The sequence below is a fragment of the Haliotis rufescens genome, unplaced genomic scaffold (genome assembly GCF_023055435.1).
Source record: "Haliotis rufescens isolate VD_foot unplaced genomic scaffold, xgHalRufe1.0.p SCAF_9, whole genome shotgun sequence".
NCBI classification, from domain to species: Eukaryota; Metazoa; Mollusca; class Gastropoda; order Lepetellida; family Haliotidae; genus Haliotis; species Haliotis rufescens.
The window spans coordinates 47488632-47507337 of record NW_025964383.1 but is presented as its reverse complement, the minus strand read 5'-3'; the positions used below and the strand labels follow the sequence as shown (position 1 = coordinate 47507337).

The following is an 18706-nucleotide window of genomic DNA, read 5'->3' as shown; positions in this document are numbered from 1 at the left end:
GCAGGAAAGTCGTTAGATTGCATTCAATGTTTGCAAAACTTGGTGTCATTGAGGTGTTTGCTTTCGACTGTTAAAGATAACAATGCATATAACATCCAAACTGTGCAGGTGATCACTTGTGGTGGGGCCCGCATGTTTATGATTCTCGATGGACTAAATTCAAATACGCGAAGAAAGGTTGCAGATAATTATTCTTTAAGCTGTTATTTGTTAGTAAAATGTTTAGTATGCAAGTCACATCACGAAGTCGGCTTGATGTGGGAGAAAAGCCCAAGGTGACGAAGGCCGAAGTGCTGACAAGCCTAGAAACATAATCGGGACGAACTTGGATTTGAACTTAGGTTTCTAGGGAACCCAAAGGGACGCAGCTCAGCACAGCGAATATCGGCCCCTTAGGTGACTGAGCCACCCGTGTCCACGAAACAGGAGATACCAAGACAGTCAAATAACGCAGAAACGTCTACAGTATCAAGTCCGCCATTTAAAGTTCAAATAATGTTGTCTACGTTTAGTCATTTTCCCAATGCATGTATTTCCTTGTCGTCGACTCATTTAAGACCATCGAGATGGGGAAGATATCAACTTAACAAAGCGCCCCCTCATTTGGTAGATGGGAATGATATCACTCAAAAGAGCGTCCCCTCATTTGGGAGGTGGGAATGATATCACTTCATCGAGGGTCCCCTCATTAGAGAGAATGGAATGATGTCCATTAATAGACATGGATATGTATAAATAAATAGAGATGTATGCTTGTGAATGATATTCCAAACCTAGGGCATATGTGTACTGAAAGTTGCGTGGTTTGTGGTGTCTTGACAGATATTACTTTAACATGAACATCAGCGAAGATTTGGATGTAATCAGTTGGTCTGTAAACAGGCAGGTCTTCAAAGCGCTTGTTGTTGCCGCACTCAGCACTAATACAGCGACACAACGAGAGCATTGGACCGCCTCCATGGTGTAGTGGATAGAGGGTCAGCCCGGATAGTAGAAGGTCGGCATTGAAGGGATAAAACAAGGATTGGTCAGCTCAGAGTCAGTTTACTGTGTCTCAGCGAAGTATCCATGTGAAAATGCGGAACGGCATTGTAGTTTCTACACACAGAATCCACTGCTTTCAGAGGGTTGAGGAGCATCAGACTTCATCCAGATCGTCATCCTTGTGTTTGCAGCGAAACCAGAAGTCAACACTTTAATCTTGCGTGTGTTGAGTCACAAACTATTAATCTGCATATAGCTATTCCAACTTTAGTACCACGCCTATTTATGGCAAACAATATTCACAAAATGTAACATTCAGCTCACTACCTCAGAACAAGAGATCCCATCATGGATTTAATACATTTCTTTTTTTTACTATCGAAACCTTAGCATTCTATACATATGTGATGTCTATTTTCTACTATTCTAGACCATGAAGAGGTCGTTATAGGACTGCAACTGTGGACAATCTTAAGTAGGTGAATCTTCCCGCCCAATCAACACCAGAATCAAAGAGCATTAAACCTCCACCATCAAACCAGACAGTAAATCAGCCATCTCGGACCATATAAGCAAATGTCCCAATCACATCATCAACTGGGACAACGTCCAAATCCTCGCCAACAACCTCCATGATTTCACTAAAAGAAAACTAACAGAAGCAGTCCACATTCGCCGCCACAAGCCATCAATCAACAGAGATCAAGGCTATTTCATCCCACCCGCCTACTATGAACTCATAAAACAATAATCACTTATCCTGTTTATTGGCTTCATGATCCTATTTACTCCCAGCTATGTGTGTTCTGCCCATCGTGTTGTGACAGCACCATCCCTTTGTTGTCACACCTACCTATGTTATCCCACTCATGTATACTATTGTTGTTACTGTTAATCCCCCACCTACTATATCTATTCTGCACTATGTCCCCCATTCACAGAGCATTGCCTGATAGCCAGCCAAGGAGAACTCCATCATCGGTAATTATCACGTTATCCTTTCAGCCTTATTCACATGCTCTTAAAATCACTCTCACCGTTTGTTTGTTTGTTGTTTAACGCCGAACTTAGCAGTGTTCCAGCTATAGGACAGTGGTTTGTAAATAAACGAGTCTTGGCCAGACAATCAGTTGCAGTTTGTACTCCAAGCGAGCAACACTTCCCAAGCCAGCACAGAGCATTGCCTGATAGCCAGCCAAGGAAACTCCATCATCGGTAATTATCACGTTATCCTTATTCACATACTCTTAAAATCACTCTCACCGAATTAATCACAAAACCCCTAAATCCTTAAAAAACAACAACACTCAATAACCAACGCCTTATCCTCCCCAATCTCCCTAACACAGCTCGCACTCATTTCTACTCACTACCCACGCCCACAACTCAAACACACCCTTTGACCCAACTCCTAAAAACAAAAAACACCTAATCCCCCTTCTCCTAAACACAACGCACGCTCTTTCCTACTCACCACCCACGCCCACCACTCATATTATCCACTCCTTCGACTAAATATCTCCTAATCCCCGCTTTCCACTTGTCTCACCTTATCCCAGCCTTCCAGAATCAAACTAAATCTTCAATAATTAATCCATTTCCCAAACCCTCCTACTAAAACCAACAACAAATAACCACCGCAACTTCTTCCGCCTCCTAAAACAACAAACCAACTCACCTCCCCAAAACACCACTCACCACAAAACACGCTCTCCAACTCTCCAACACAACACCCAAACAATATGACTGACACCCGCAACGCCACACTCGCAGACATTCCAGCTCCTTACTCACCCACGCCTGCGGAAGCGCACAACACTTCTGGGAGGTCACTCGAAAACATCGTCCCGACCGAGTATGGCGAAAACACGACACCCCCCCCCCCAACCAAACCAGCTAACTCGCCACCTCAAAACACCAAAAAACGCAAACTCGACACATCCTCTCCACCTCCATCGCCAACACCCTCCCCGGCCGCCTTCCTCACCACCTTCGCCCTCTACTTCTTCTCAGAAGGCTCAGGCACCACTCTCTCACTGGAACTTTCGACAGATAAAATAGGACATAAATTATTACAATATTAAAAAACCCAACAAAGGATAACAGATAATCTTTCCTAACCGAGAATCTTACAACGCAGCAAATAAAATAACTCAAATATTCCACGTCACGGTAATCAAACAAACACCTACTTGGCAACAATATACACGAGGCGTAATTAGGGTTTACCCAAGGGAAACAACTGAGGACTTACAATTATACTCAACTAGAAACGGAAAAACGGTCCCAACCTCCATTGTCATAATCAACTTTAAAAAACCCGCTAAATTCCCTGAAGCCCCCAAACACATACCCTTCGGAGCCCACACCAACTTAGAAGTCAAACCCTATATAAAGCAGGTTAAACAATGTTCAAAGTGACTCAAATACAACCACACTGCTTCCCAATGCACATACCCCAAAACTAAATGTAAAAAATGCGCACAAACAAACTGCCCAGGCACATGCACCCCCTTGGTGCATCCACTGCAAATCCACCCAACACATTTCACTTTCAAACCAATGCCCACACAGACACACACTCACCCAGCAGGCCAACAAACACATAAACATAGACACGGCTAAAATCCAAACACGAACATTTGCTACACCTTCATCTAAACCACTCCTCCCTACACCACACCCAAACACCACCCCACAAACAAACACCACACCCATAACCGACAGCTCTGTCTGGGACCCCTACCGAGAAACCGCACCCACCTCACACACACAAGCAGCCACTCAACCAACCACGAACCCTCCCACATCTCACATAGCCAAAACATCAACCCCCGCATGCAAAACAAACCTCAAAATGGCCACCACAACAAGACCCTCATCCAAGTACCCTACAGCCCATATAGCAACAACACTCTCCCACAAGCAAGCACAACAACAAAACACAAACACTAAGAAAACATCAGCTACACCCATCCCGCAAACACCTTCACAACCCTCCACATCATATGCCTCCCCCATGGAAACTCAATCAGCTAAACCTAATCCAACCGATGACGAAGATTTCTCCACTACTGAGGAAACAATAGACACTACTCCAACTGAATAAAACCAAACTTCACAACCAGCCAACACCCAAAACCTAAATAACCTCACCTTACTCCTAGCATACATGCATAGTCAAAACTCACCAAAAGCTGGTATGAAATCCTTCCACAAAGTAGCTTTCAATCTAAAATTAACCGATCTTCCCTTCTTCCTCCTTAACCTCCATCTAAAAGAACTCACCGAATAAAATAAAAACTAAATCACTAATCGCCCGAAACCAATAATTGAAGGACTAAATATTTTTCAGTGGAACGCCAACGGACTCACCGCCCACGGCCATGAACTAAAAACTAAATTTAAACTAAATAAAGGCCCTCACATCGCTTGTATACAGGAAACCAAATTTTTGAAAAAAATCCAAATTCACACTACCTTACTACAACTCAGTTAGAACTGACAGAGCTAAACCTAAAACAAGAAAAGACGCAGGAGAACTAACCATATTTATCAGGGAAGATATAAATTACGAAGAAATAAAAATAGACATGCCAAACCTAGAAGCCAACGGCATTAAAATCACATTAAATAACCACACACAAACATCATAAATATTTACCACTGGGCGGAACAAAAAGTCCAACCTGAGGATCTAAACAAACTACTCCAAATAAGCGATAAATCTACTATATTCCTAGGAGACTTTAAGGCTCACCATCCTACATGGAGCATAGATGATAAAATAGATAATCATGGCAAATTAATCTCCGAATGGATAGAAACAAACGACCTAGTACTCCTTAATAGCAACCAACCCACGAGGTACGATAAGATAAACCAAAAAATGTCGGCTATCGACCTAACCATATGCACCGCAGATCTAGCCCAAAGCACTCAATGGGAAGTGCACAACGTCCCGTCCCACTTCCCCATAAACATAACCATAGGAAATACAAACGTACCAATCCAAACAGAAAACCAAGAAAGAAATAAAATAATAAATTCAATTACAATAAAGCTAACTGGGACCAATTCCAAGATATCTGCAACGAAGCTAACTTAAACGAAATAGAAAATAATGATCCAGAAACCTATTGTAAAAACCTAACAAACTATATAATAAACGCAGCCAAAACCTCCATCCCCTTCAAAACATCTAAGACAGGCAAACTGACGGTACCATGGTGGAATGAGGAAATAGAACAGACTAGATGAAAACGTAAATCAGCCTTCAATAAAGCAAAACGCGACTACAAATATTTAAACATAGCCTACGAACTAAACCACCAGGGTAAAAAACTAGTCCAAATAGCCAAAAGTAGAGACTGGAAAAAATTCTGCGAAGGTTTAAATAACCATACAGATGCCAGAACGGTCCGGCGCAAAATCCGCGCCATTAGAGGCTTAAAACGACATAAAAAACCCCTAACATTAACAACTCAACCAACCCCGCCAAAAAAAGCACATAATCTCGCCAACCACTTTTCGGCCGTTAGCAGTAACACCAACTTCAGCCAAAAATTCCAAGATAAACTTAAAACAGAAAACAAACCCACAAAAGAACCAAACAATAACAATCTAGAAATAAATCAACCCTACACAATGGAGGAGCTCCTCTACGTAATCCAAAACAGGAAAAAGGGCACAGCCCCAGGATTAGACCTAACTTCTTACCAAATAATTAAAAAAAATCCCCCTAAATCTACTCAAGGCACTACTCAAACTATACAATCTCATCTACCTAAACGGACAGGTTCCTACTCCCTGGAAACAGGCCCTAGTCATACCAATCCCTAAACCAGCTAATCAAGCTAACTCATATAGACCAATATCCCTAACTTCAAACTTATGTAAAGTAATGGAATCAATGGCTAAAAATAGATTACAACATTACTTAACCCAAAATAACATCATAAACCCAGTTCAAAGCGGTTTCACTCCTGGCCGCTCAACCCTAGATAACCTCGCCCGACAAGAACAAGATATTAAGACAGGACAACTAAATAAACAATATACCACAGGCATCTTCTTAGACTTCTCTAAAGCTTTCGACATGGTATGGCACGATGGGCTAATACAAAAACTTAAAAAAATAGGACTCAAAGGTCAGATAATAAACTACATCCAGGACTTCCTAAACAATCGTAAATATCCGTGGGTATAGACCAAACTCTATCGGACCAATGTCCCCTAGAAAATGGCACTCCACAGGGCAGTATCCTCAGCCCCACCCTCTTCAATATAATGATAAACGTCCATTCGAGGGCCTATCCCCTAAAGTAAACACATCAAATTTCGCGGATGATGGAGCCATCTGGATCCGCACTAAAAGTATGAAAATGGCCAAAAATTTACTCCAAAAATCTCTTAATAAAATACAACAATGGGCTGACAAATGGGGCTTCTCCCTTAACTCAGAAAAAAACCCAGGAATAGTATTCAAACATAAAAACATGAAACCCGCCTCCCCAATCCTCCAGCTAAACAATCAAACAATCAAATTTAAAAAACAAACCAAATTCTTAGGACTTATTTTCGATGAACATCTCACCTGGGATGCTCACATACAAAACCTAACAACTAAATGCAGTAAAGACCTAAACACCCTAAGATGCCTAACTGGCTCTAACTGTGGAGCCTCCAAAGATACTCTCCTCTCTCTCTACATATCACTAATTAGATCAAAACTAGACTACGGCTGTGCCATATACAACACCCTAAACAACTCTCTATCTAAAAAACTTGACTCAATACAATATCAGGCTCTCAAACTAATTACACGCACCCAACATGGCACCACCTACACCTCACTTCAGGCTTTAACAGGAGAAATGCCACTAAGTCTACGCAGGGAACAGCTAAGCTTAAATTTCTGGGCCTCGTCCCAATCAAACCCTCTCATCCAAAACTTAATAAACCAAAACATCAGCCCTAAAAACCAAGCTCTAGCTCGTAAACACCCCTTACTTACCCCAATATCCCAAAGAATAACAAACTACCTAAATGAACACCAAATTACAAATCTTAAACAAAACTGCAAACAATCAAATATATTCACCCCTAAACTTAAAATACCCAAAATACACACAACACTAGCTAGCCAAATAAATAAACAAACCGACCCAAACATAGTTAAAACTTCCACACTAGCATACATACACGAAAATTGGCCAAATTGGTGTCACATTTACACGGACGGATCCTCAGATCCGACCTCCAAACACACGGGTTTCGGAGTCCATACCACACAACCATCTAAAACCACACAATCCTTCCGACTCCGAAATAACCAATCAATATTCACGGCAGAACTAATGGGCATGGCCACAGCCCTCCATAATCAAGAATCCAAAAACTACAAAAAAAATCCTAATACTTACCGACTCCCTAAGTGGACTGCAAGCCCTCCAAAACAAAAATACCAAAAACCGACCTAAATTAATAAATCAAATACATAAAAGCTCCAACGACCTAACTAAGGCAGGCAAACAATACCCGCCCACGTAGGAATATACGGTAATGAAAACGCCGATAAAGCAGCTAAAGTATCCCTCAAAATCCCAGAATTAAGCTTAAACTTACCCATCTCAAAATCAGATATTAAAAGTGTAAACAAGCAAAAAATCACAATAAAATGGCATAAACTATATCTAAACTCAAATAGCCAAATCAAAAAAGTGCTCGGCAAACCACTAACCAAACCAAAAATTCTCCATCCATCAAAAAAAATCGACAGAGTAATCACTAAACTCCAAACAGGACACACCAACCTAAATAACCACCTAACAAAAATAAAAAAAACACACTACAGGTAACTGCCCACACTGCAAACAACTAGAAACCCCAGAACAAGCACTCATCCACTGCACACACTACCTCACACATCGAACCGCATTACAAACCACTCTGAATCTAAACAAGGCTCTCACTCTAAAAGCAATACTAAAACCACAAAATAAACTAGAAAACTTCAAGGCCTTAGGCGTATTCTTAATAAAAACGGAACTAATAAAACGCATCTAAAAACACAATAACCTACCAAATCAAAATCACATAAACAAACAAACATCCACCATACCCAGCTCCCTTAGTTCTCCTCCCCAATCCCATCGGCATCTATTCCAAATCTCAAAATTCCCAAATTCTATATAAGCAACCCCTAAAACCCCCCTCTTGGGTTGCACAGACCACTTTCGCCCCTTTCGGAAACACATTAAATGGTCTGGCCGGGTCCGTGTGCGAAATACGCATCAGTCGGAAAGTGCACGTTAAATCTCCAAAGTAAGTAAGTAAGTACCCCCATTCAGTCTTGCTTGTCAACGGTATAAGGATCTATACCGAAACGTCGCTTTTCACAGTATTAAAAAGTTGTTATCCATACAATTATGTCTATCAGGTCGTTATAATTACAAATACAGTTTTAATGTTCCAAACACATGATGTTCAACACATACCTGCCAGTTGTGCTTGTTTGAGCTCGTTCAGTTTTTCCAATGTTTCCGATTGCTTTTGCTGCAGGGCTGCTACAATTCGGTCAAATTCCTAAGAAATTCAAACGTATTTCGATAAGTACCCCGTTTCTGTCCTGTATAATAATTCCAACATGTAAATCAAATATTCGTATTTTCGAATGCAATTACGTTTTATTTTACACTGCAAACTTAAATATAAGATACCTTAATACCTAAAACATCAGAAACCGACTAATTAATATTCTGTTATAATGGTGTGTGTGTGCGTGCGTGCGTGTGTGTGTGTGCGTGCGTGCGTGCGTGTGTGTGTGTGTGCGTGTGTGTGTGTGTGTGTGTGCGTGTGCGTGTGCGTGTGCGTGTGTGTGTGTGTGTGTGAGTCTGTGTGCGTGTGTGTTAGTGTTTGAGACTTAAAGGCTCACATACTAGTATACAATTTACTTGCTGGCAGTATGCCATTCATATGATTCCTGATAATCACGTGTTTACCTCTTTATTCACGTATCCCTTGGCTTGGTGACCAGTTTCAAGCAACTGCGGAGGATCTAAAATACAACCAATGTGAATAGTGTTCTGTTCATCTCGGGGAAACAATAAGTTTTGTATTTCTACGCCTTTTGACAAGTTATGAAAATATCAAGGAATGTGTCTTACACAGGTCGGGTATTACATATATCTTATAAGAATGCGTTAAATAGGGCTCCAAGCCAGAATGGCCGACAACACTATTATAATCATCGGTTTTATTAGGGCTCAAAGCCGAACATCTTAACTGACTGTAAAATTCCAGTAACCACCCTTGCCGATACTAGGACGGAATCAGAATAATCAATAGGAACAGAACTTCAGGAAATAGACTGAAATAGGAAGAGTAATTACAATAGAAATTTCAAGAAAACCATCCTATTCAGGCAAAATGTATTAATGGCCTCATCTAATGTACGTAGAGGTTTAAATCCTCGTTAAGACATCCAGCTTTTCCGACCAACAGCAACATGACAGCAACCAAGACGCTCATCACCAACATGACAGCAGACGTCTAGACACGTTCATCAGCAACATGACAGCAGCTCAGCCTCCCCGTTCAGCAGCAACATAACAACAGCCTACTCCATCATCAGCAACATGACAGCATCCGACCCGTTCCTCAGCAACATGACAACAGCTGAGCCTCCCCGATCATCAGCAACCCGACCCGTTCATCAGCAACATGACAGCATCCGACCCCACCCGTTCATCAGTAACATGACAGCAGCCAACCAAACCCATTCTCAGCAACATGACAGCACTCCACCCTCCCCGATTGTCAGCAAAATGACAGCATCCGACTCGACCAGTTCATCAACAGCATGGCAGCAGGCGAGGCGACCCGTTCATCAGCAACATGAAAGCAGCCAACTCGACCCGATCATCAGCATTATGAGAGCAGCCAAGCCTACCCGATCATCAGCAACATGACAGCAGACGTCCGGACACGTTCATCAGCAACATTACCGCAGCCGACCCGACCCGTTCATCAATCACATGACAGAAGCCGAGGCGACCCGTTCATCAGCAAGATGACCGCAGCCGACCCGACCTGTTCATCAGAAGCATGAGAGCAGATGACCCGACCCGATCATCAGCAACATGACAGCAGCCCAGCCTCCCTGTTCATCAGCAGCATTACAGCAGCCCAGCCTCCCCGTTCATCAGTAACATGACCGCAGCCGACCCGACACGTTCACCAGCAAGATGACAACATCCGACCCCACCCATTCATCAGTAGCATGACAGCAGCCCAACCTCCCCGATCACTGTAAATCTGTTACGACACCAGTTGTCAACGTTTAGGGGAGAAGGTTGATTGTGGTCATTGAGTAGAATGTCTGTGGGTACAAGTGGCGTCAAGCCACATTCTGTCAGACTGACTCCAATTGTCACTGATGCGTAGGTAACTTATAGTCGTAAGCACTAATGTCTCCCTCTTATTATTCAAGCTCGTTTTTAAAATAGAAATGCTGGACTTCACTATATCTTTAAAACTTTATTTTTTTTATATTTAAAATGGTTAGTTTATTGGGTTAAGGTTGTTGAATGCAGTGTCATTTATTGTGAAGTTCTGCCATCACAGAATTAAAGTACCATAAGATCATCACCATCCCAGAGACTGACAAGGGTAAAGCTGATGTCACCTTGGATACACCCGAATTAATACAGCTGGTTAGCAAATCTGTAGAAGACACCAATACCTACAAAATTCTCAAAAAAAGTCACAACAGCTAAATTGGAAAGGCAACACATGTACCAGTAAACCATCGAAGAACTCCAAGAAATAAATAACACTGTATTTAACAAACTGAACCCCATAAACTCGCAGCCACCTTATGCCAGAGCGACTGTCAAAATCCAGATTACTTGTGTGTTCCAGAGACTCAGTGGTCTACAACACAGACCGGCACCTTGCCAAAGTACCAGCACCGTCGGGAAAAGGAGGAATATCCTACATCAGCAATTCCAGTACCTTTGCCCCAAACATAAGGAAGCTAAGCTCATAGGTCGCATGGTCAGCTGAGATGTAGTTGACCTCTACACCAACATAACTCAAGCAAGCAGCCGTCCAAATTCTACAAAGCAAGTTACAGACCCGCATTGACTAGTTAGACGCTTCCCTCTCCATAGACAACATCACACGGTTAATCGCCTCCAGTTTCACCATCTCGTACTCCAAACGTATATACACCGACCAATACACATACTCATACATAATCATGCACAACTGCATACACAAACACACGTGCATGCAACTTGCTGTATGATTATCTTGTAAGACCGGATGACTTACCAATTTCCACGTGATCTTCTCTATATTCGACATCTACCCTGATGGCATTGACACGAGGATCCATGTCGTGAAGACATCGTAAGATCGTGTCCTTGACCTTCGCATGATCCTTCATCATCTTGACAGCATTCTCCCGGGACTCATGCTTGCATTCAAATATGAAGCTTCCTCGCCGCACGCGTTTCAATATACAACGATATGTATCTTCAAGCATATGCTTTAAGCTGGTAAATGTTGCGTTTGATGATGTCAGGTCCATTTCAAATTCATCTTGACCAAGTTTGCAAAACCAGTGTGTTTCTGATTTATATCCATCACTTTTACCAGGTGCCAAAAACAATACCGACTCGCTCTTGTTTCTCGTTTCACCTTCAAAGAAAAATATAAAAAACCATCTGTCTAAAAGTGACCTTTACAACATTTATTGTATCAAAACGGATACATTTTAATGGAAACTTACTACCCCAAACTGAGGAGTTTCATTCATATATTGACTCTTCCTATTTTATTACTATGATGATTCTATTTTGTCTGTAAATTTTCAAAACATTTGACATCAGAGGCGGTGAAAGGGAATTATATCTCGCTTTAGTAATATTCGTGTTGAGTGCTGGTGATAAATGGAAATGAAACTGAAAATAATCAACGCAGATAGGTTCTGTTCACAGACAGTTGACAATGATTTCTATCATACCTGTCAACAATAATTAGTTGTGTGTTACTACGATCTATACTCTGATATCATGGATATTAAAAATAATGAAATCGACGACGGTCGTGAACAGTGCATTTTTCGAAATTAGGAACTCATCAAAAGGATAAAAAATATTGGGTAATAAGGAATTTATCACATTGGCATATGCACGTACTGATTTCATGACGCTCGTGTAAGAATTCATGTATTTCAATCTCTCTCGATCGGGAAATACAAGATTCCCAACACTTCAAATTCAGTATGACACACATGCTCAAATAATTATGTGTTCATATTTGATCCAGGAGGTTGTGTAATGCAGCACCGTTTAGTCCTATGCTTCCATTTTACAGATTGTAGCTCAGCTCTAGTTTAATTGCATCAACCCCGCCTAATACATTACAACATTGAAACAGAAAGTCTCAAGCCTTTCACTGACTGAATAACAAAGTTACAAGTAGGTCCGGTTTCACAACATCCGTTCTACATTTAGGCAAATACATGCCCAGTGCAAAAACTTTGGAACAGAAAGTTCAATCACTCTAGCTGCCTCAATAACTAAACCATAAGCACTTCCGGTTTAACAACATCACTTAGGTTGCAGGTTGTTGTAACTGCCTTGAAAACAAAGTGATGTTGCCTTACGATTGGATGACATAATTGATGGTTTGAGAGAATGCATGTCTAGTGCAAGACAAGTTTGGAAAATAAACGTACACTGACCTTAACCACGTGTTTTATTGCTGGTTCTGGCCGTTACAGCTACAGTTACACACACTGTAACGTGCATTACCTGTATACAATACTGTCATTGCCATGTCTTGTATCAGTGTTATTCATGAACGAGAGTGGACCATGGCGATGGTGAAAATGGGTGACATTTAAACCAGTGCTATTAAAATTATTATCGCGTGTAAAACCACCTCACCCCCTTCTATTAGATGACAGTGCTGTTGATAACTGGAAGTTATTCAAGCAGAAATGGAGAAATTATGAATTGCTTGTGAAGATATCTTCCTATAGTCCTTACTATCACGTGGCCATTCTATTCAGCCCTCTTGGCGATGGAGCACTAAACTCCTACAACAGTTTTGAGTTTACAAGACAGACTTAGTGATGAAAACACAAGAACTATGAACGAAATATTTGAGAAAAAATAAAACCTTTGAAAGATATAGGTTTTACAGCACAGTGCAAGATAAAGGTGACACATTTGAGACATTTCATGCCAATCTGAGATCACAAATTGAGACATGCCACTATTGTCCCATATATCTTCCATCTAAACTCAGAGACAGAATTGTTCTAGGTATTCGTGACCAGTCAACACAACAGTTATTACAGAGTGAGAGAAACCTTAACATTGAGAGATGTATTGACACTTTCAAAGATGCAGAGAACGCAAACACGCAGTTTTTTATGCATACAGATCTGACGCAGATGTAGTAAATGTTGCAAGTAGGGCATACAAGCAGAAATTTGATAAACATGAAAAAAAACAGTCAGTCAACTGATAAACCAAAGGTTGCTGATTGCAAGTTTTGTAGAGAAACACATGAAATGAAGAAAAGCGTTTGCCCGACATAGGTGAAAATGCATATCAAATGTGGTGGACGTTAATTACTATCCAGTGAAATGTCAAAAGTCAGTGACAGTGAATGCTGTTGAAGAAGAGCTGACACTGAAAATGACGACAGGATCTGCACAGTGGAAATGACCCATAGTGATGAGCATTGAACCAACGAACCTAACAAATGCAGAATGATAGTGGAGAACATGGCAGTAGTATTTCTTGTTGACTCGGGAGGGAGCAACCTCCAATATTATCCCTCAGAGGAAGCTGACAGATTTTACTCGGAAAACTAAAGATCGCGTATTGCTCATGTGGAATAAGACAGCAATCGAGTGATCACTCTTTTAGGTACCTATCAAGCAGCTGTACTCAATCTAAAGAAGGAAGCAGTTCACTCAATCAACTTAATAAAATACTTCATGCGATTACTTGGTATTGAAACTGCAGTGGCCATGAAACTGATTCATGTCAGGAGAGACAACATGGAAGTTGCAGCTGTATTATCAAGCCAGTCTAGATTTGATGAAATGTACAACCCATTGTGGGATTTGGAGATAGATAAATTTAATGGTGAAGTACACTTCTAGACTGACCCGAGTTCAACAACAGAATACACTGAAGTGAACAATGTGACATGCTGTGCAATCAAATCCAACCAGTTGGACAGTATCCAGTGTGCAACACAACAAGAAACAACAGGACACAACACTCATTCAGCTAATGGACACAATAATGAAAGGTGACTAGGCAGTGTTACAGTGTTTCAGTTATACTATTATTATCCATTTCGCGATGAGCTCACTGTACAAGATAGCAACATCTTGCGTGGAGAAAGAGTGTTTTTTTCTACATCTATGCATCAGGAAATGAAGGTAAAAGTTCATCCAGGACATCCAGGTGTCAACTCCTGTCTTGGGAGAGCATCTCTTGGACACTCATATGACATCATCAGACATCAGACCACACATCAACTCTTATGTTGTTTGTTCGACAGACAGCAACAAACATAATCCAGAGTCTGTACGTCTCCGTTAAACCCCAAAAAGACCATGGGAGACAGTAGGCTGTGCCTCTTCTGACCTCAAGGTTACAACCACATGATTACTGTAGATTGTGTGAAGTTGTCTACCTTAGTGAGAACACAGAATCCGAGGTTACAAACAAACTCAAGACCCACTTTGCCAGATACAGATGTCAAGTCACCTTCATACCAGATGGTCGCCCACAATTCAGACGTTTTGCTCAAAAGTGGGGATTCACACACGACAAGTCCTGCCCTGGCACTAGCAAATCGAATGGCAGAGAAGCAGCTGTAAAAACGGGTAAAAATCGTGATAAAGAAACGCAAGGCATGTAAAGAGGCCCCCTGCATTGGTATGCTTAACCAGCAAAATACTCCAACTGAAGGCTTTGAAACTGGTCGTGTACAGAAGCAAACTAAAACCATGTCACCAACTGCTAAAGGAAGGTTCTCTGTATCCAGCAGCCAAAAGTATGTTATTGACAGGCGGAAAGCAATGGCATCTTTCAGAAAGGATGTCGGCGGATAACTAAAGCCACTGACAATAGGAGAACAAGTGAGAATGCAACCAGTCAACACAGGTAACAATGAATGGAAGCCATCAGTTGTTAGTTGACAGCAGAACTTTCGAGATCACTGAAGAAGCTGGCACCAAGTACCAGAGAAATAGACAACAACTCAGAAACACAAAACCTCAAAAGACACCAAATCTTCAGTTTCACAACTACATATTTCATGTGCCAGTTTCAGTGTATTAGTAACAGTAGTGTCAGAACAAGGCTAACAGTCCGTATCAAGAAAGCAGTGATAATAATAATAAAGTCAGCCAGTAAGTCCAGCAAAGACAGAAGTCTCAAACATTAAGCACTATGTCACTAGATCAGGAAGAGCTGTAAAGCCAGCGGATGAGTTGAACTTGTTATCTAGTCTGAATCTCAGATATGTGCCAAATGCAGATAATGAAAACTTATCGACAGTAGGGAATGTTCCTATCCATATTATTTAGTCCATGCACTCTTAATCTTGTTCGTATTATCTATGGGGTTATGTGCACTAAGTATTTTTTTGTTTTTCTTCTTTTGTTTTCACACGCGAGAGATGTACCAACTCTTAGTGACATGTACAATGTTTCTTCAGTTATATTCACAAGATAAAGTACCTATATTCTTGACGTCCTGCTCTGAGGATCTGTACTGCTCTCCTACCCAGCACCTCAAACTCATGTCTTTCACTTTTGAATAAATCTCGCGAATGAACTTTAAAAGTGTTTCCTTAACTTCCACGAACTTATTGACCATCTCAACAGCATCGACAAGAGTGTCATGTCCGAATGCAAATATCAAACACTGTTTCCTGTTCCGTATACTTGTAAGGGTAACATTGAGGCAGTCAGCAAATGTTTTTGGTAACCCCCTAATCGTGTACAGTTCTCTGTGAATTCGGAGGTCAAATGTCGCAGGAACAACCTCACAGTTCCATCTTGAGATGTGAGCCCTTGTGGGGATGTCTTTGTATTTGATTTCGAATTCATCATTATCCATGGTAACTGTGGGACAAGAGTGAAAATGTTGTATTAATGAATCAAACATAACACCTGCAATTATTCTTCTGGCTGACTAATGAACTCAACTAATATGAATGGCAACCTTGCCATGTACAGTTAACAGTATTCGTGATATCTCAAACGAAGCAGTCATACAATCATAAAACCGGAAATATTGTGAGTATACATGTACATTTATTTGCACATGTTCGTATCTTTACGAAAATCTAATATGTGATAAAATGGTCCCTCTTTATTGTTATGTAGCGGCAGTGTTTGGTGTGTTAAGGGGCCTCCTTCAGACGTGCCAGGATTCGTGGATAATTTGTGACTCCCTGTTTATAAGGACCGCATAGGTTCATAGTGGTAAACGCCGAGGACCTGCATCATTTTTTTCTGGTTTGCCTCTTACATTATTGAAATGTTGAAAATCTGTTGAAACAAGAGTTCAGCCCGACTCATACATCCACTTATCTTCACGCAACAGTTCATATTAATTTACACTCGGACAACTAAAAAGCAAATATAAACAACTTCAGAAAACGTACCCTCAAATGAGACTTTCGATTTGGGCTGCTCAGATGTAGGACTTTTTAACTCCGCCATCCTTTTCGCATTTGCCTCCCTCTGTAATGAAATACCTTACGTCACAAGTTTGTACAAAAGAGTGACGTAACATCTTCTTATAAAATAACACATATTCTGAATGAAAGCAAGCACAACCGATGTCAACTTTAAAATTGTCACAAAAAAGAAAGAAAACTATGACGGCATACAACTGAAGCTGATGCTAACTGACTTGATTTCAACATACCTGTGTGTCGACAAAGTCAAATCACAACCACTTCCAAGCGAGTCTGCAACACAACTGCAACTGTTGTGTTGTAACTAAGCCCGGGTGCTGGCTTGTTTGTTGTTGGCAACACAGCCTCTGTTCAGACAATAAAGAATAGCTGGTATTGTGTGCAGTTTGTATACAACAACCAGACTTGCATGTTTAAGCATGCATGTCTCTTGTATTGAAAAAGAAAGAAAGAACAAAATAAGAGCTTACCCTACAACTTCGTTGTCATACGTTTATAATACATTTAATCAATGGCTTATATAAAAACATGGTTTTGTACTTGTACATGGACCCGTGAAGATCCGGGGTAGAATAGGTCTTCAGCAACCTATGCTTGCCGTAACAGGCGACTATGTTTGTCGTAAAAGGCGACTAACGGGATCGGGTGGTCTGGCTCGCTGACTTGGTTGATGCATGTCATCGATCCGAATAGAGTGGACCGATGCTCATGACATCAGTCACTGGATTGTCTGGTCCAGACTCAATTATTTAAAGACGGCCGTCATATAGCTGGAAAATTGCTGCGTACAGCGTTAAACAACCAACCAACCAACAAACTTGTACATGGCTGAAACTGTATTTATTTGTATCTGCTCAAGTACCTCATTCATGTCAGATATATTCAACTCTTGCATGGCCTATGGTATAGCCATTGACAAACACACTAGTTTCTTAAATGCCTATCACTTCAGGACACAGGTAAATTACACGTTCTATTAATGTTACAACTTTAAGCAAGTGATGATATATAAAGAAACATCGTATCATCAAGTATTCATATGCTGCACACGAAAATGCGCAGCACTTAAAGGTCATTATAATTAAACTAAAATATAAGTGAGATTCTCCAGTACAACTCAACTGCGTCCACAATCGTCGCAGTCTCTTCAATTAGATAACACTTGAGCATCATATTATCAGGACAAAATCAAAACAATAGTTTCCCATCATCTCATCTCGTACAAATTTGCCAAACCAAAAGAGTAAGTGTTGTTATATATATCAAAGTCATCCAGTATGTTATCTCCTGTTATATCAAATGTAAGATGGAATAATACCATCACAATATAACCATCCAAAATAGGGGAGGAGCTAGCACTTGAAGATGAGCCAACACTCTGGGGTTTGTTTTTGGTTGTTTTGTTTTTTTGCAATATCCCAGCTATACTCGGGTAGCTTGACTTTCATTAATGTTTGAACTCTGCAAGTGACATCTAAGTCATCTCGTGTTTCCTTGACTTAATTATATATTAAGGATAGTGCATGTAGCACCTGGAATTAAGTGCTTTCTTTCTTTTGATTATTGTACAGAGTGAAATATAGGCATTTTTTGCCTAAGTACATACCATACGACTGGATGATATTAAGATTGAACAACAGCTGACACTGTAAACATAATATCACTTCTTTTCCATGTAGCTGCGACTTCATGTAGACGTGGCTGCAGTTTGGTGATTCTTCGTAAGTCAGTTAAGAAACTGAAATATTAATTTGTTGACTGGCTATATAAACGTTGAATTGTATTGGTCTTCTAAAAAGACACTATAACACAATCTTGGTATGGTACTATTGTTTTTTTGTAGATGTGAAAACACATAATGTGTCAAAACATACTAACATCTAAATGGTGATTACTTTGAGTAATAATTTAACATAGTTAATATACATTTACCTGTTACATCACTCTATCTGTATATTTTATTGCATTG

The 18706-nt window shown here is 40.7% G+C and overlaps 1 protein-coding gene across 1 annotated transcript in view; it reads right to left on the bottom strand.

Moving 5' to 3' along the window:
* LOC124126312 (death-associated protein kinase 1-like) overlaps positions 1-17028 on the bottom strand; it is a 34679-nt gene extending 17651 nt beyond the window's left edge. Inside the window, exons 1-5 of the mRNA XM_048390334.1 lie at positions 16968-17028; positions 16702-16780; positions 11323-11691; positions 8988-9043; positions 8484-8571 (exon numbers count right to left, since the gene is read on the bottom strand). Coding sequence (XP_048246291.1) covers positions 8484-8571; positions 8988-9043; positions 11323-11691; positions 16702-16759 — 571 coding nt within the window. The 5' untranslated portion in view covers positions 16760-16780; positions 16968-17028. The remainder of the gene's footprint in view (positions 1-8483; positions 8572-8987; positions 9044-11322; positions 11692-16701; positions 16781-16967) is intronic.
* Positions 17029-18706: the final 1678 nt, after the last annotated feature.